Source organism: Salminus brasiliensis, chromosome 1, assembly GCF_030463535.1.
Source record: "Salminus brasiliensis chromosome 1, fSalBra1.hap2, whole genome shotgun sequence".
NCBI lineage: Eukaryota > Metazoa > Chordata > Actinopteri > Characiformes > Bryconidae > Salminus > Salminus brasiliensis.
The window spans coordinates 88,334,217-88,353,534 of NC_132878.1; the positions used below are offsets into that span (position 1 = coordinate 88,334,217).

Sequence of the window (19,318 nt, forward strand, 5' to 3'; positions counted from 1 at the left end):
GAGATGATCTCATGTCATCATATTAATAAAAAAAAAAAAGGTCAGTGGTTTTAATGTTATGGCTGATCTGTGTATGAATGCACTCCTCAGCCATCAATACTGGTCTGTGCTGATTGGTTCTCTCCTCAGCCAATCAGCGTCCTCTCTGTCACACTGCAGCTCTGCCCGATGTTACCGTAAGCTCTAATTCATCAGCAGATCTACGCTGAGTGGAGAGGACGCAGCAAGAACACACACACACACACACACACACTCTCAGAAACACACACACACACACACTCGCCCGCCTGGGAAGATGACTCTGCAGGTTGGTGGTTTGTTTTCTGGTGTTTTTTATCCGACTGCGGTCTGTGTGTGTGTGTGTGTGTGTGTGTGTGTGTGTCGTTCTGTGTCGTAGGTGTGCAGACCCACCTGTACCTGTGCGGTTAGCAGCTGGATGTGTGTCTGAGGCCCGTTCACTGTCTGCAGCGTTGCCTTTATGCTCGTTATGATGCATGATATTTACCCCCATCTCCAACAGCATGTAGGGCACCGCTGCTTTCTTACGTCATTATCACCCCACCGGAGTGCAGTCTCACTCCGTTTGAGCCCAGTAGTAGGGTGAGCTCCATGGCCTGGTAATGTGCACACACACAATGGGCGTTCAGACTGGCATGCACGCCTGTTTGTTGGTTGTTTAGCAGAACAATGGGCCATGTACAGTTGGGGGGATAATGACCATGGTGCACTGATTAGGAGAGGGTTTAGTGTGACCAAATGCATGCAGAAAATGGGTCAGATAGCCACCAGCTGCTTTTCACAAGACCGAGGGATTGTACTTCTTAACCCTTTAAAGCCAAGTATGTCATATTTGAGGCACATTCAAGACCTCTACATACTCAGTGTGATAATTCAATTATGAACTAAGCCTTAAAAATATTAAAATAATGTCTGAATATAGAAACATTAAATAAACATTAAATACACAATGATTAATTACATACATTAAACAATAAATACAATAAATTAAAAGTATAAGAGGTTTACCTATTTTGTGTTCTGTGTTTTAGTTTGTTTAATTCATCTTGTATCAAATATGATACAAAATAAAAGTTATATATGCAAAGTGTTGTTTAATGCCTTTTTAAAATATAATTGGTGAGTGGGTCAACCAAACACACTACAGTTTTAATGAAATATTTGAGTTATTAGATTGTTTGGGTTTTAAAGGGTTAAAATTGTGCCCATAACTTGGTCAGAATTGTAACTGAATAATGTAATAATGTGCCTAATAGTAAAATACAGGGTCTTTTATATTATTTGTACTAATGTGGTAATACCTTATTACAATATTGGATTTTATATACTTACCCAAAAAAGTTGGTTTTCTATGTAACATTGATTTCTCATAGCGATAAATCTGCAAACAGTATGTGGTGGTTGGTGTAGCGTAGGGTGTAACACCTCGTTCCCTGTGCTAGAGTAGGGTACGTAGGCTCCTAACACTACATATGTCAACAGTTTATTGTATTCATAACAATTTTATTTAAAAACGTTGCATTCCTCAGTTTTTAAAGACATTACATGCTTTGGGTGTAAACATTTTTGGCACATTTCCCATCAAGCCACTCTGAATGACTCGCAGAAAATGTGAGTTAAGCAAAGCAGCATTAAGCTGCTCCATTAGATCTTGATCTCCAGCAACAAAGGTAGCCTAATTGTTAACATGTGACCCATCTTATCTTATTGCAGAAGGAATTTGAGCAATATGCGGACGATGTGAAGAAAGTGAAGACCAGGCCAACTGACCAGGAGCTGCTGGACATGTACGGCCTCTATAAGCAGGCTATTGTTGGGGACATTAACATCGGTAAAGCAGGATATGCATTAAATGCTGAGTTCTTAAGCCTGTGTTTTCATGCTGGTGTAAAACTGTGTGTCAGTGAGTGAAGGTGTCTGTTCTGTTTCATGCAGATAAGCCTGGAATGACGGATTTAAAAGGAAAAGCCAAATGGGAAGCATGGAATTCCAGGAAAGGTAATAAACACTGCCCTGAATATTGTAGTTGACCAGTATTTTTATATATCTGATAGATAATGAGTGTCTGATGTGGAACGGTACCACTAGTTTCTCTGCACTTTAAGATGAGTCGTCTTTAGGGCTGCAACTATCGATTTTTTAAAAATGATTAATCGAATAAATCATACTTTTGTGTTTTTAAACAGCTATATCAATAGTGTGTTATGCAACATGAAAGGTCTCTTAAAATGAACAAGCAACTGGCTGTTATTTCTCACAAAAGGTTTTTATTCAAACTCAACACTTTTACTAGATCAAAGCTTAAAACCTTTGGATTATTGGCTCCAGAACTAAGCCCCTTTAATCAACCTTTATGTGAAACTTTTATGATGTATATGAAAAAACTATGAAATACAACTTCAGAACCATAGATTAGCCTATTTGTCCTTAGTTTTTTTTTTATAAGAAAGGGAAAAGGGCTGTACCCCCTTCAATAGCCCATCTGAGAATAAATAATAAATAACAGAAAGTATAAAGGCACTTTAATTCCCAATTATCTCCAAAAGTAAATCTATATGTTAATGAATGTAGTCATTGATGTAGTCATAAATTTGAATGTAGTCATGAATTTGTCCATCTTTTGCATTTATTATTACTACCTTATATATGGGAAAGGCATGTTTTGAGATGCAACCTATCAGTGTGTGTGCCTGCAGAAGTGAGAGATGAGGAGGGATAAATTATTTAAAAAATATTATATCTATATATAATTATATCTGTTAATCATTCGGTTATTAATGATCTGATATTGTTATTATTTCTGCATTATGTAATAATTATGTAATTATCACCCTAAGAGGTCTCATAAACTCAGATATGTATCAAATATTACACACTTTGCTTTAAAGGGTTAATTAAAAGACTTTATTCTTAAAGATCTTAAAGCATCTTGATGGCTATTACACGCAAACAACTCAAACACTCTGGATTGGATTCATTTTTTTTATCCAATCCATTTTCACTTTATGACATAATTTTAATCTGTTTATTTATTATATTGTGTTAAAATGTCATGATGAATGGACCAATAAAAAGCTTCATAATTAATAAAATATTGAAATAAAATGTAATGTTTTTATATTGGCAGGTGTGTCAGGTTTGAAAGCTATTCTTTATGTATATAGTGCCAGTACTGAGAATGAATGGTCTCATAATAACTTTATAAATCATTTTATTAACAATCTATTAACTCTAATAGCATTGTTTACTGTGATACATGTGAAAAATAAAATGACATTCAATTCGATCAATATTGCCCAGCCCCAATCTGTGGCACACATCTCCACCTGAGCTTGTTCACAACAACTACCATCGCAAGAACTCTGTCCTTAGTCCTTATCTGTTTTTAGCATCTCTGTGGTCAAGCGAGTGTCCAGTGATGAGTTGGAGAATATAATACAGTACGAAGTGATTGTTTAGGTTACAGTATTCTCTACAGTGTGTTCAAATCTTCCTTCTTTTCTTCAACAGGCATGTCCAAGGATGATGCCATGACTGCCTACATTGCTTTGGCCAAGGAAAACATCAATAAATATGGAAAGTGACCATTGGGGCAGCTTCAATATGTTAAACAATTATCCTGTTTGTTTAGAAATTAAATAATCACAGATTTGCACCTTTACCCACAAGACAGTGGACTTGATACTTGTCATTATTTCTCTAATATAGATAAAGAGACTTATTTACTTTTATTTTTGCTACTGTTCTGATATTTTAACAATTGGGTTTCTAAGGCATAATAATTTAGTACCTAATATAACAATAGCAGATGCTTTTGTTTTTCACAGCTAATAAAATAAAATGTACTAATGACTACATAAAAAAACTCTGGCGTGTTTTCCATTTTTCCATTAAGTGGATTACAGGAAGTCGAAACTTCACTTACACTAATGTCAGGCTGTGCCATTGAGAGCACTTAATCAATATTCATCTCTTCTCTTAGGTCTGAAAACGCAGCATCCAGGTCCAACATGCCCACACACTCACAAAAAAACACTAAACAAGGACCTCTTTGTCCCTTTCAGCAAATGAACCACAGCCAAGTCCTCAACAGTGGACGCATGCAGAATGCTAGATCTAGCCTGGCTTTGTGAGGGTGCCACCTTTTACAAGTTTAACGAGTTCATCCCCATCCAATCATGGCCTAGCTGGACTGGACTGAACTTACATCCATCACACCAATCGTCCATTATAACTGCATGCAGGCATTGTGGCATTAGATGTTTGTACAGTATATCCCACTGTGCAGCTAGGGAGTTCCACACATCAGGTCAGATTTCAGTATTTGACTTTTTTTGCTGTAAAAAATCACACACCAAAAAAAAACGTACCACCTTTTTTGGCTCTATCACAACACTGCATGTGGAATGTCCAGCAGTTTATAATTAGTATATCGTCGCTCATTAAACCTTCTTAACTTTCATTGGAAGTGAATGTAAAAAGTTATTTTGGAGCATTTCTATTGGTCCATTCATCATTAAATTGTTATTCAAATAAAGAACAGCCAGATTCACATTATGGCAAAAAGTGAAAACCGGCAAAAATAGAGAAATCAGATTTACATGATTCACAACAATGTGGTTTGTTAATAGTTTACAACAGTAATGAGGAGGCCCCTCACCCCCCTCACACACAAGCTTAAATGGACTACGTCACTGATGGATGAATCACTCTGCCACAGTTCCCATGGTCATTTTAAAACCAAATTAGTTGAATATTAGCACATTAATAGGTTCAGCAGTGTGATGTCATCTAGCTGTAGGTTACAATACCCTTCAGTACTGGGCTGTGCGATCACCATCAATGTGTTCATTTGAGTCTACAGACAGAGAACCAAGCTTGCCATGGTCTACTACAACTGCCCTCACTGTCATTTGTGGACATAATTATCTTTAATATTCAATCCCCGGTGATGCCACAGCCCTCCATGGATGGGAGTCCAAGAGAGCATAGCCAGTTACCAACATTATAATAATCATGTAGTTTATTAGTCAGCTCATATTTATAGCTGGCATTTGCAGGTGTTTATGAACACGAGCGAAGCAGAAATAATGTGGTTTAATTACACGGCATTAAATTTGCTTTACATTCTTTGCGTTTGCACTGTATAATCTGACTACACTGCTGGACTGGACTGTTTGCTTCTAGGGCAATAACAGGCCTCGCTATATTTAGGTGGAAAGCTCAGTGCAGTGCTAGCCAACATAAACATCTGTTAGCTGATGTAACAGAACTGGCAGTTAACAGTTAGTGTTCTCCAATAGCGTTCAGGGTCAGAGTGCTGTGACCTTTAAAGAGACACCCACACTGCAACTACACCTATAAAGGCCAAAGTACAACAACTTGATAAATATGAGCGAGTTTGAGTATGCTATAGTATACTGTGTGTGGTGGTCCTTATAATGAATGGGAAGGGAACATACTAGACTTTCCTGACAATGAAATTCTGTAATGACCCACCAACCAGAAATTAGTTTGTGTTCGTCTAGTTGGTGTAAACCAAAAAGTGAAATATATGTTTGTGAAAATTCATTGAACATCTTAACTTCTTTATGTCTGTGATTATCAGCATACCTTTGATTTAGCATGAGTTATGTTATTCACTGAGAAGTGCATTAAATTACTTGAATATTCAGACATTCAGAACCTCTAATCAATATAATCTTGCCCATGCTAGTTATTTATTTCTAAATTCTGCCAATATTTCCCACACTGTGTGTGTTTATGTCCTGTCCCCTTCAAAAACATACTACCACAAGTGTAGTCATGGAGGAGAATTCAAACACTGAGCCAACTGAGCAACTCGAGCAGCTTCTATAATGAATCATTAATCGTAATCGAGGTAAAATAGTGAATAATTGGTGATACTTATTTGAGGGCATATCGCCCAGCGCTATTTCCAAATATTGTTACGGTGCCCCCTAACCATGTTTGTGGAATCACACTTGATTTGTAGATTTACACGCCATAGATGACATTATTTGACTACAGCTAGTAACATAACAAAAGCTGTTTCCTCATGATCTTGAGAGAACTGAAGTAGTTTTGTTGAGATCAAAATGTTTTTTTGACAAAAAAAAACAAATAAAAAAAAACAAATATAAAAAACAATTAAAAAGTCATCTCAACAAGCTGGATATCTTAAGATCACAAAGAATGTGTTATCATGAGAAAACACTGTTGTTAAGACAACAGCATTTATCATTTATCTCGTCAGATTAACTTGTTGTAGAACTATATAACTGAACTATATAATAACTTAAAGCTCACAGCATTTCTGGCCTTCCATAGAGAAAATCTCAGGGGATGTCCCAGTTGTATACTACGCACTAACACAATAAGGTATACATTACATACCTTTAACCATTACAGCCAGCTATTGAACTATTAAACTATTTAATTTTTACAAAGTGTTTATTTTAACAGGCATTATTTTTCTAGCCTTTATGGTACAGGTTTAGCAGCCCAGGAATCTCACAGACCAATTGCATGCATTGTAAATATCACACATGATGCTTCTCAGCCAATCATATTATCAGTCAAAATGAGAAAAGAGCATTTCTTAAGTGCATTTGTTATTTATAATTTGTCCAGTTCAGTGTGAGAACCTCCAATAAACTGTAATTGAACTTGTAATTTGATTTGTAATTCAGTTGTTGACTACATAAAATACTGATATTACTACTAGGCTGCTAGATTCATCTTAAAAAACAAACAAACAAACAAAAAACATTTGGTATCCCAACAAATCAATGTATAATTTCAAGATCACAAGAAAAACAAGCTGTGATCTCAAAAAAAAAGTTTGTTATCTTGAGGAAAAATGTGTTGTTATTTCAACGAATTAACTTGTTAGCTTAAAATCACAATGGAAAAAAAATCACGAGATAACACTGAAATATACCTGACGGATTTAATTCTAAAATCTATTACAATTACATTTTAATCAATTTAAAAATATATATAATATTTTTATAATTTGTATTTCTATAAAAAAATTATATATATATAATATATATATATTATTATTATATATAATTTTTTTTTTACACACACACACACACACACACACACACACACACAAACACACACACACACACACACATATATCTTTAATTATAGAAAACCCCTTCTTTTTTAGTGCCCTGTTGGTGGGGCTCTCTACAAATCCCTCAGTGTTTTTTGGTGGGTCAGTACTGAAGTCCCTCCCTTTATCCAACAGGGATCAGGGGGGCATTGAGCCGGTATCGGAGCTCTGGTACCTATATTTTGAAAAACGTTGATGTAAGCGGCCATGTTTCTGTAGCTGTCCTGCTGCAGTGTGTACCTTCACTCTCTTGCCCTGTGGGCTCTGTGGGCCACTGGGGCAAAGGGGACTGGAACCGAGCCCGGGGCGGAGCTCACTCCACAACCGGGATCTCAACAACAACAGCAGCTGTTAGTCGGTCTGTGCAGCTCAGCCCGGCACTGTTTCTCCTAGGCTGGGGACACATGGTTGGCTCAGAGGTTCCTCAGAGGTAAGTCAGGCTGCTGCTCAGTGATCGGAGGGGCAGGTGAAGAGGGGAGAGGGGAGAGGGGGGTGGAGACGCTGCAGCGATCACGTAGCTGTTCGAGACACGAGCTGTTCCTTAATGTCCTGGCTGGTTTGGGGGGCTTCTGTGAAGACTGAAGTGTGTCTGTGTGTGTTCAGTAGGTAGAGTCATGGATAACCAAATGTTCGAGTCCACTGTCGAGCGCACCTTTCAGTACCAGCAGGGCCTGCCTCCCCTGCCTGTGCCTTCGCTGGAGGGAACCCTCAGCAAATACCTGGACGCAGGTAGGAAAAGTTTAGATTTAGAGAAATGAGGTCTGCTGCGACATGCCTCCTTCAATCTGGGTAAAAGTTCAAGCTGCATGGAGAACCCTTATGTAAGACTGTGTGTGTGTGTGTGTGTGTGTGTGTGAGTGTGTGTGTGTGAGTGGTAAGTAGGCAGAAGTTGAATGCACAAACAAGGAACTTCAACTCCATCTATTAGGGGTGTGCAATGATATCAGCATCATATCGGTATGTGCAGATAACTGCTTTACACAGTGTCAGCAAATAAAATGATCCTTACTGCTGATTCAGACACGTTAAAGACCTTCAGTCTTTATTGTTGTTCTGTCTGTGTTGGACCTCCACGAGTGTGGTGCCACATGGAGCAACACAAGACTACACAAGATATACAATAAACAGTACAAGTACAACAGACAGACCGGGCCGAGAGACTAGTGCCGACACAGCACTCAGGACAAGCACATGCACCATTTCTGCTGGACCTGGTTGGAATTAAACATCCGTGCATATATAAACACTAGTGAGCGCACGTGCCAGGAACGGTGTGCAGCCATCGGTGCCTGCGGTGCCTAGGAGCAGAGAGGGTTACGGGCCTTGCTCAGGCAGCTTGCCGAGTCCGGATATCAAACCCGCAACCCTTTCGAAGCAGTGCTGTAACTGCTGAGCTGACACTCCCCCCACCCCACTTAGTAATGAATATGTGTGGTGAGGTGCAGAGATATGTACCGTACTATGACATATAAGCTTATTCTGCAGTGCATTAAAGTTTATATAGCAGCATCAGCAGGCCATCCATCCATTCGTCCATCCATTATCTATCAATCTACAATTTATATGCACTCACCATAGACATGAAGGTCATATTGGACTTCCAGTGATTTCTTTGAACTGTTCTTTTTACAAGGAAGATCTTTAATAAAGGACAATTAGGATGGGATTTGTGTTTTACAGGGACAGAATTATACTTGCATGGTTAAAAATATACACACACCCTCTTTGGACTATTCATTCGTGGTGCTGCAAGTTCCAAAATGTCTTTAAACTGGCCATGTCTCTCTCGGCTGAGAGGAAAGTGGCGTTAATGGTCAGGAGCAACCAAAGAACCATCCAGACACTGGCCTACCATAAACTGGAGGTTGCTTGTGACTGTAGACAGCAACACCAGCAAGTTGTGATGGTAGCTTCATGCTCTGGGGCTGACTTTTGCAACACTGCACAAAGTTGATGGAATAATAAAGGAGGAGGAGGAGGAGGAGGAGGAGGAGGAGGAGGACTACCTCAGAATTCTTCAGCTTAACCTCAAACTATCAGCTAGACAGGTGAACCTCGGACACAATTGGGTGTTTCAACAGTACAGTGACCCCAAACACACGTCAAAGGTCATTGTGGAATGAATAATGCAGGCTAAAATGAAGGCCTTTTGCAACCTTATTGAAAATAGGTGGACCTTAAGGTGCTTAAAAGTCGTCCAGAAAACGTTGTCAAATGTAATTGAACTCCTCCTCCAGTTCTGCCAGGAAGAACAGTCAAATATCCAACCCGAATTCAGAGAGAAGATTGATGAGCCATGCTGTGTGTATAACTTTGATTTCAGGAAAAAACTAAAATATCAGTTCAGTCTGAATTGCTGTCATAAAATGAAAGAATTGAGCTGGACCTTGGGTTCCCCAGTGACTCGTATCCTTGTTTTTCATTCTTCCAGTGAAGCCTTTTGCTTCGGACGCTGAGTTTCGCAACACGGCAGCCATTGTAAAGGATTTCGGGGAAGGCATTGGACGACATCTTCACCAGAAACTTCTGCAGCGAGCCAGCAACAGGCGTAACTGGGTAACACTTAACACATCCAACCTATTACTGTCATGATGAGGGCATACAGGCATACAGCCGCCACCTTACTCTATCCTCTGAACACAGATCTGTTGAAATAGTACAGCCATTCTCTCCAGTGTCCGTGCTGGAGAGAATACATGCTTTCTAGTGACTTAGAATTTTTACTTGACTGATCAACTTGATGGACTGACGACTCTTTTGTTGGTTTGCCCAGCTGGAGGACTGGTGGCTAGACTCTGCGTATCTGGAGAGTCGCATGCCGTCACAGCTCAATGTGAATTTCGGAGGTCCGGGGCCTTACTTGGAGCACTGCTGGCCCCCATGTGATGGCACCCAGCTAGAGAGAACCAGCATGATTGTGTGGCAAACTCTGCAGTACTGGGAGCTGATCCGCACGTAAGCATTACCTGCTATATAATCTGAATTAGTTCATTAAAAAAACAAAAAAAAAGTCCAGAGTCCAGTTCGACTGCGAAATATAGGTTTTGTAAAAGTTTCCAAGACCCAAGGCATCGAAAGTATGATATTAGCAAGAAACAAAAAGGTGGTTTTGCAGAGTTTTGAAGGCATACCACAGCAGCTTTCGCACGATGCACAAGCGCCTGAAGAGAAGACACACAGGCGCTGTTGGAGACCACCATAACCGTTGACTGTTCATGTTTAAGGCTAAGGAAGATTCATACCTAGTGCTGTAGCGCTGGACCGTCCGCACTGCTCAGCGTTAATACACTGAGGAGTTATTCAAACATGAAGCTGCTCTTTCCCACAGAGTACAAGCAAAGACCAAAGGAAACAGACCCCAGTGTTTATATGTAAAGGAATTTTTGGGATAGCATAGATAACTGGGTGAAGGTGAAGTTACAAGGAGGTCTGCTGTTTTCACATTTTATTTGTCATTAAAAAAACAGATCCCAGTGTAATATTATTGATATAAGATTATATTAGAGGTTTCAGAATTTAGACAGCAGTGTGTAGCTTTGATTTGTTTCAAATCAAATGACAGTTTATAAATAAATATTATTATTTTTATATTGTTTAAATATTAAAAATAAATAAATATAAAAAAATTAAAAATAAATCAAATGACAGTTTAAAACAACTGTCATTTTGTTCTTGTGCTTGTTCTGAATTCCAGGTTGGACTGTTTTTGTTTGTTTTTTGGTGTTTAGGGAGAAACTGGCCGTCCATAAATCAGGAAACGTGCCCTTTGACATGGACCAGTTCCGCATGCTCTTCTGTACCTGTAAAGTGCCTGGAATTACCAAGGATACCATTCTTAACTACTTCAAGACAGGTAGGAGTCTCTGTGTGTGTCAGAAAGGTTAATTGATATTGGTCAAAGGTTTGGATCTAAAGGCCAAACACCCTCACCTAGCACTTTATTAGGAAGGAAGAGAGGCTAGCAGCTTCAGCTGTGATTTAGAAATTTTGAGTGTGGCATTGAAATGCTGGGAAAAAAATGTAGCCTGGTCGGATGAATCTTCATATCTGAACACACAGACACGTCGGTCAGAATTTGGAGCCAACAGCATGAATCCACACCCCAACCTGCCTTGCGTCAACAGTCCAGGCAGATGGAGGTGGTATAATGGGTCTTCTAATGGGTGCTTCTGGCATGATGAAGCACCATGTCACAAAGCAAAAGCTGTCTTAAACTGGTTTCATGACCTTGACAATGAGATGGGCCTTCCCAGTCATTGGATCTGAACCCCCAACACTTTGGAATGTGGGAAAATGGGAGGTTTGGAGTATTACTGATGCCGACCAGAATCTCAACGGAGTGTTTCCAACATCCTGTGAAATCCATGAAGACTTGAGGCTGTTTTGAGAGTGAAAGGAGGCCCAACCCAGTATTAGTATACAGTCCATAATGAAGTGCTTGGTGAGTGTAAGTTGACTAGTTTTTGGAGTTAAGGCTTCTGTTGGTAAGAGGAATAGAGCCAGTCACTGACAAAAAACAAGCACACGCTCTGAAGGCTAATTATTGAGTACTAATAGCACCCCCTAGTGGAGAACCTCCCACCTTACAAGCATGTTGCAAGCATGGCACAGACATTTAACTGAAAAGAAATCTGCATTTTATTTGTTTTAGCATATTTGTAATCTTCAGCTAATAAATCATTGTAATCCTATGAAGAGCATAGAGTTTTTTTGGGAGGGGGGTATCAAAATCGTTGTGATATTACAGATATGTAATAGTTTAAGCATTAAGCAAGGGATGTATTGCAGAGAGTGAAGTGTTCTAATGCGTGTCCTCTGTGTTGTAGAGAGTGAGGGTCCTTGTCCTTCTCACGTTGTGGTGATGTGTCGTGGGAGAATCTTCACTTTTGATGTTCTCTGTGATGGACACATCATGACGACTCCTGAATTACTCAAGTATGGCATCACCTCTGTCCTCAGTACAGCATCTCTTTCACAATATCTGTTCTTCATTTTTTTGTGGATAAAATAATAATTAAAAAAATCTAGGAATATTATTGCACCATGCCTAATGCCAGGTGTGAGCCCCCAGTATTGATCTGTGGAGCAGTGGAACTGTGTTCTTTGAAATGATGGTGCTACATCCAATACTTTTGGCATGGACAATCTGACCTCATTAGTGACCTTGCTGCTGTATACAATCAAATCCTCACAGCAGTGCAGTTACCCAACAAAAGCAGGATAAATTGATAATAAAATTGATTTCGTAAGAAACAATAATTGAGCAAGTGTCCCAATACTTTTGTCCAAATAGTATTACAGCTCAATCTGATTAGACTGAAATGTGTGATTTTTTTTTTTTTTTTTTTATTAATTAAATAATCTATTTTATTAAATAATTAAATAATTGATTTGTTAAATGTTTTTCTGTTCTGTAAAATTACTGAGATAAATACAGCTGTGATTGTGTTACTGTGTGTGTAATTACTCCTCTGGTGTGATCTTTTAGACAGCTAACCTACATTAAGAAGATCTGTGATGGAGAGCCAGAGGGGGACGGAGTGTCTGCCCTGACCAGTGAGGAGAGGACCCGATGGGCTAAGGTCAGAATCAGGACAGCCCTGAAGCTCTGTTGCTCAGCCAGTCACAACACAGCAGAAAGCTCCAATCATTATCAAGCTTGAGTTGGACAACAGGTTATTTTCTCTCATCATATCCACTGATCTCGGTTCCTGTGTCTTCCTCTTTATATGATATTGTAGACCCGGCAGCATCTGATCTCTATTGATCCTGCCAATAAGACCATACTGGAGACCATTCAGAGCTCACTGTTTGTAATTGCACTGGATGATGCCAAACCATATTCCACCCCGGAAGACTACACATTGGTAACACACCGCTCTTCTTTAATAGTGCTGTAGTATTTGGATGTTTATACTTTGACTGTAATGGATGTTTGCTCTGTTCTAGATGACCCTCCTGTCTCTCACCGGTGACCCTACTCTCCGCTGGGGAGATAAATCCTACAACAAGATCAGCTTTGCTGACGGAACCTTTGTTTCAAACTGTGATGTAAACTGACCACCACTGTCCTCATTAGTAATAGTCATGTGGAGTTGTTAAATATTTCTAATAAATAAATAAATAAATAAGTAAATAAATAAGTGTATGTATATGTGTGTCTGTGTGTTTTACAGCATGCACCCTATGATGCCATGGTCTTGGTGTCTCTCTGTTACTATATAGACCAAAAGCTGAAGGCTTGCAATGGAAAATGGAAGGTAAGAATGTGTGTGAGGGTGTGTGTGTGTGAGGGTGTGTGTGTGTGAGGGTGTGTGTGTGTGAGGGTGTGTGTGTGTGAGGGTGTGTGTGTGTGAGGGTGTGTGAGAGGGGGTGTGTGACGGGGTGTGGGTTTTAACATTGTATTTTTCCTGTAGGGTTCAGAGGTGGTACGTGACTTGCCTGCACCAGAGGAGCTGGTGTTCACTATGGATGACAGAGTCCGGAGAGACATCACACTTGCTAAAGAGCAGTATAGAAAAACTGTAAGCCATTCTCTCATATATACACGTACACATGTACACACACTCTCTCTCACACACACACACTAAAACACATTGTTAAGTTTGCTGATGCCAATTTATCAAATCTGAAATCTAAATCTACCTGGATGATGAACGTCATTTTACCCACCTAGAGAGAGATGCTTGTTTTAATGATATTGCTCTAATGTTTTACAATATCAGTTTACTGTTTTTAAACTGTCAGATTTAAACACTGTCTGATTCCAGTTATTGTTTGAAGTAATTACCTGCCGACACAAATATGATACAATGTTATTGTGAATACTGTTTGACAGTATTACGTTATTATAGTAAAAATTACATTTCCTGAAGGAAACGCAGTATGGTTGCGCATCTTACGTGGTTTCTAGGTTGTTTGACAGCATTGGCTGGAAGAATGTTTTAATTTAATGTGTGTATATATATATATATATATATATATATATATATATATATATATATATATATATATATATATATATATTTATATTTATATTTATATATATTTAATATATATATGTATATATAATATATATATATAATTTTTTTTTTTTTTTTTTTTTTTTTTAACTATAGCATAATTTCCTTGAACTATAGCTGCAATACAGAGCTGTTTGCATTAGCGGATGTCAGTCATTTCCACAGATCAAGCAGCTTCTAGTAAATGTAGTTTTGGAATTGAAATTTGTATAAAGGTTTTCCTTTCCAGACTCAGGACCTGCAGGTTGTGTGCTATGCCTTCACCTCCTTTGGGAAAACCGCTATCAAGAAGAGGAAACTTCACCCAGACACATTTGTGCAGCTGGGCATGCAGTTGGCGTACTACAGGCTTCATGGAAAGTGAGAGCCTTAACAGTCTTCTGCTAGCTTGCCATACAGTTTAAAATGAAGATTTTTATACTTACTGGAGGTTTTAGACAAATGTTTTAACAACAGTACATCAGTTAACTTATTTTTTTTCTCTTTCCTTTTCAGGCCTGGTAGCTGCTATGAAACCGCTACCACACGCCGTTTCTATCATGGACGCACAGAGACCATGAGGCCATGCACAGTGGAAGCCCAGCAGTGGTGCAAGATCATGCTTAACCCAAGGGCAAGTGTAAGTAACCAGTACCAAACACCACATCTACAACAGGCATATATATATTGATATTTGCCTATTTAGGTTTAGTTGGAGCTTATGTGGTTTCAGATGCTGTATGGCATGCCAGTATCTACAAAAGTGTGCAAAATTACAGACTTTATTAATTTTGATGCATTGTATACAAACAAAAGGGTATGCTTCAGATCCTTAGTCCGCCTCCCTGTGTTGGCCAGGACAAGGCTTAGTCCCTATCCCTGTGTTGTCCTGGACTAGGCATAATCTATATAGGAAACGGCTCTATAAATATTATAAAGGAACTTTTGCTCCAATGCAAAACCTAAATGGCAAATATGAGACATCAGGCAGGTATTGGTTGGTCATCTAGGGGGCCGCAGTTGAAAATGAGCTAAATGGCTAATTACTGTGCATCGTCCCTGTATATCTAAACTGAGTAAATCAAACTGCATTTGGGGGTTTGTGGAAAATTTGTATTTGGTGAGTTACCAACTAATTTAGCTTTCACTTTCTTCCGTCAAGTGATTTTAACACTGGCTTTAATCCACAGGCTGAAGGGAAGAGACAAGCCCTTCATACTGCCTTCAACAAACATAACAAACTGATGGACGAGGCTCAGAAAGGAAAAGGTTTGCGATGTTTCTGGTGAAGTTTTGTGCTAGTTTGTAATGTTCTGTAGCGCTAACAGTAGGATGCTTTTCAGCCTAGTTTATGCATGTATGTGTTTTATGCTGATTCAACATTTATGCACTTAGGCTTTGATAGACACCTCTTGGGTCTGTACCTGATCGCTAAGGAAGAGGGGCTTCCTGTGCCTGAGCTTTACTCTGACCCTCTCTACGCTAAAAGGTGTGTCTCATTCTTTAATGCAGTATCTGTTGTTAGTATTGCACTCTGGGCTTTATTGCCTATTTTGAATATTTGGTAGGAAAAAATCCTGTTTATGGTTAGGACCCAATTTTCCAGCAAATGCCACTTTAAATGAGTAAATGACACCTTTGTATTTTATAACTCTCTACAACATTTATTACACATTGCCAGTATTTAGTAAAGATCCAAGTTTTAGATATGTAATTACTAGTGCTGTCAACATTAATGCAGATGATTAATCTGCTAACCTTATGTCTTAACTTAATTTAACGCAAAATAATCATCGTTCGGCCCCAACTTCCTCCCATAGGTCACTTCCATAGGGTAGATTACTTTTTATTTCTGCTGAAATATGGATTACATTTCATAACCAACTCTCATTCTCTTACACCTCCCTCATTTCTCTTGCTCTCACTCACACACATTTTCCCCTATTAATGCCTCTGTGTCTGAGCTTAGTTGTGTTCGAGGCTAAAGTTCTCAAAACGATATTATAAGAAAATATCTCGAGTCAGTTTTTTGGACATTTATATTTTCTTCTGTTTATAAATTCAAGGACGTGCTAGTTAGCATTTTACTGTTCATTCTGCTGAAATTAGGACGCTGCAAAATAAAGTGTAGCCTAAAATTGTATATAGTGTAAAGTTCTTCTAATACCCTGACTTGGTATTAGGGCTGCACAACATATCATTTGTTAATTTTTATCCAGATATTGATCTTTTGTGATCCTGATTCTGCAATATGCAGATCATCATTTTCAAGTAATTTAATTAATATAGCAGTGTATTGAAATATGTAGCAATATAATTGCAATAATAGTGTTTTGTCCAAATCATGAAGTCCTAGTTAATCAGTGTTCTCTTTCTTTTTCCCCCACCTGAGCAGTGGAGGAGGAGGGAACTTTGTCCTTTCTTCCAGCCTAGTTGGCTACACAACTGTTCTGGGTGCCGTCGCTCCTATGGTGCACCACGGTTATGGCTTCTTCTACCGCATCCGTGATGATAGGTGGGCTGTTTATCGTATTTGTGCATTACCGTATGTAGATTAGTACAGTCTTTAGACTCCGAGCACAGTTTAACATGATTTTTTTCAGTCAGTACTTAAGTAAGTTTAATAAGTTTAAAAGTTCTCCCCGTTTTGACATGTGAATGTCACATTTTGTGTAATTATTGTGTTCCAGGGTCTTTAGGTGTGGCTGGGACATCGTGTCACAGTAGTTTAAATGTTCCAGAGCCTGAAACTGTTGATTATTTTATCCATAACCGATGTTACTAGGGGCTAATAATGTGCTTTGCTCTCAATTGTAGGATTGTTGCTTCTTGTACGGCCTGGAAGTCCTGTCCAGAGACAAACGCTGAGGCATTCTTCCACACCCTGTGTACTTCCTTCCATGACATGATGCAGGTCACCACAATGTCCCAGCTGTAGAGAAAAGCTTCCTGGGAATGTATTCCTTTTTGGGCAGCCCCAGGGTTTTCACCTTAGTTTTCATCACCAATCACTCAAGTGAATTTAGATAAGCTAGCACTGGTTAAAGTGCCTTCACTTTTAGTTGTATTAATACTTTGTCAGGTGGTGTCCTGATTAGAGACTTTTGAGTGTCAGCAGGCACATTGTTTCCTTTTGCAGCTTTTAATTATTCTAGACTCCTCTGTTCCGAGAACATTGTCGCTCTCCTGAAAGAGATCTTTGCAATGAACTGAACTAAGGCTAGCAGGTAGTACTGGGCACTGATTAATTTGTCTTAGACTGAAAAAGATCATTTTCATTTTGATTTTGATAAAAAAAAAAAAGGCTGCTGTGTTCTCACATTAAGCCTCAAAGCAGCCTTAAATAATGTCTCAGTATACATCAGTCAGCCCTAACATTGAAACCACTGACCTGAAGTGAAATTAATTACATTGATTATCTGGTTACAGGAGCACCTGTCAAAAAGTGGGAGCTACATATCAGGCAGCAAATGAACAGTCAGTTCTTGAAGGTGAGGTGTTAAGGGCAGGAAATGTACAAGTATAAGAATCTGATCCCCTTTGACAATGGTCACAACTGGGTCACAACATCTCCAAATCATCAGGCAGGTCTTCGGAGGGTTTGTCTGGTATGCAGTAGTCCGTACCTTCCAGAAGTGATCCAAGGAAAGACAACCATGAACTGGCAACAGGGTCATGGGTGCCCAAGGATTATAAAAGCTCAAGAGAGGGAAAAGCCAGAAGTCAGAGAAATCAGTGCTGTTTTGTTGGCAAAAGGGGGTCTACACAATATTAGGCAGGTGCTTTTAGTGATATGGCAGATTGGTGTATCTTTTGTACAGTATAGGCAAATCATCAGACAGAAGGAACATTGATTGGTTCTTTGTTTAAGAAATGATCTTAATGAATTGAATTTTGAGTTTCATAAACATACTGAAACTCTGAGGTACCAAGTACTTTGTAATTTGCCCTGGCAATGCAGCAGTTAAAATTAGTATGTATAATGATGATTGAATTTAAAGAAGTGTTTTCCTTTCTACTGATTGTAATTTTAGTTTTACTTAAGCTAGCCGTGACATCCAGGCACAGCAGCCAGTAAGCGTGACGAGTCTCCAATACGCTAGTCTGTTTCTTTTAGTGAACATCAGGACCATTCTGCCTTATTAACAGACCGTTAAGCCACACACAGTGCCTGTGGAGTACAGAGTCTGAATTGTCCCAAGGAAGCTCTCATGATCCTATAGGTGCTGGTTTAGAGTTGCTAGTCGGCTGTTAAACCAAATGCACAGCAAATGCATCTGAAGACACTATACCTTGAGTATACTGATAGGAAACACAAAGAACTCTTATTTGTGCACAAGTCAATGCAAATCAACTGTAATAATGCAGCCTTAACATTTCAGCTTTTATTTATTTTATTTTTTTTTAGCAAATTACCACTTAATTCACCATTAATGTCTGTGCTAATGACTTGTTTTTCAAGATATAACCCATCAGATGTTGCACTGTAATGTTATTGAATATTTTAGTTAAACGATTCTCTATTCTTTCAGATTCTTGAGTATAAAACTCTAGTTTTGTCACCAACAGCTATTCAAAGAATTTAAAGCAATCCACTTTTCAAATTTTATTCAATAAGAAATCAAGTTTTGGTACCATTCAAAATGGTATCCTCAGTTGGAGAGTATGAGATGTCTAAGCCAGCTGGGATAATTTCTAAATTAGTAAGAAATGTGTACCTCTGCGTCAGCAGTGACTGAATTTAATTTAAAAATAAGACACATGCACTTCAACTGTGAATTGTGTAAATTGGTTTGTATATGAATTGAGTAATTCCAAATGCAGCGAATTGCTATTACATTCCCTCAGTCATTAACATGCTAGCAGACTATTTGCACAATTTTATTTTAAGATGATGCTACTATTTCATTTGATAAGCCAATGTCTAAAGAAAGGACACACTGGTGGTAGGAAGCACTTATGTAAGATTTTGTCTGGTTAGCAGAGATCAAGGTTATTGTATTATGAAATACAGAATTCTACTGAAACAAATAAGATTAGTTGCACATTTACACCTCCAGTATGAATGTATGATTGCAAAATACCCTGCAGGTGTGCATGTAATCGTTGTTGATATTGAGTTAACTTTAATAGCTTTTACAATAAAACAAAAATAATGATTTGAAATATTTGT

The 19,318-nt window shown here is 38.7% G+C and overlaps 2 protein-coding genes across 3 annotated transcripts; both read left to right on the forward strand.

Annotated features, from left to right (window-relative positions):
• Nucleotides 1–173: 173 nt before the first annotated feature.
• acbd7 (acyl-CoA binding domain containing 7) lies at nt 174–3,883 on the forward strand. The gene is made up of 4 exons (XM_072659084.1): nt 174–307; nt 1,732–1,849; nt 1,954–2,016; nt 3,529–3,883. Exons 1-4 carry the CDS (start codon nt 296–298, stop codon nt 3,600–3,602), a joined length of 267 nt encoding a protein of 88 aa, XP_072515185.1. The 5' UTR covers nt 174–295; the 3' UTR covers nt 3,603–3,883.
• A 3,477-nt stretch (nt 3,884–7,360) lies between these two features.
• crot (carnitine O-octanoyltransferase) lies at nt 7,361–19,311 on the forward strand. 2 transcript variants are annotated; one of them, XM_072692270.1, is made up of 17 exons: nt 7,361–7,574; nt 7,748–7,873; nt 9,576–9,700; nt 9,918–10,099; nt 10,873–10,997; nt 11,971–12,079; nt 12,633–12,726; nt 12,886–13,011; nt 13,094–13,195; nt 13,321–13,404; nt 13,561–13,668; nt 14,396–14,526; nt 14,662–14,785; nt 15,336–15,414; nt 15,541–15,634; nt 16,541–16,660; nt 16,963–19,311. In XM_072692270.1, exons 2-17 carry the CDS (start codon nt 7,759–7,761, stop codon nt 17,081–17,083), a joined length of 1,839 nt encoding a protein of 612 aa, XP_072548371.1. In that variant the 5' UTR covers nt 7,361–7,574; nt 7,748–7,758; the 3' UTR covers nt 17,084–19,311. The 2 variants fall into 2 exon arrangements, with proteins under 2 accessions (XP_072548371.1, XP_072548372.1); XM_072692271.1 differs by having other exon boundaries at nt 7,751–7,873.
• The last annotated feature ends 7 nt before the right edge of the window (nt 19,312–19,318 follow it).

Coding starts and splice junctions, on each gene's coding strand:
- acbd7 (XM_072659084.1), top strand. Junction 1,850..1,953: donor TGTTGGGGACATTAACATCG/GTAAAGCAGGAT, acceptor TGTTTCATGCAG/ATAAGCCTGGAATGACGGAT. Junction 2,017..3,528: donor AGCATGGAATTCCAGGAAAG/GTAATAAACACT, acceptor TTTCTTCAACAG/GCATGTCCAAGGATGATGCC.
- crot (XM_072692270.1), top strand. CDS start 7,759: ATGGATAACCAAATGTTCGAGTCCACTGTCGAGCGCACCTTTCAGTAC. Junction 14,527..14,661: donor TACTACAGGCTTCATGGAAA/GTGAGAGCCTTA, acceptor TTTCCTTTTCAG/GCCTGGTAGCTGCTATGAAA. Junction 15,415..15,540: donor CGAGGCTCAGAAAGGAAAAG/GTTTGCGATGTT, acceptor TTATGCACTTAG/GCTTTGATAGACACCTCTTG.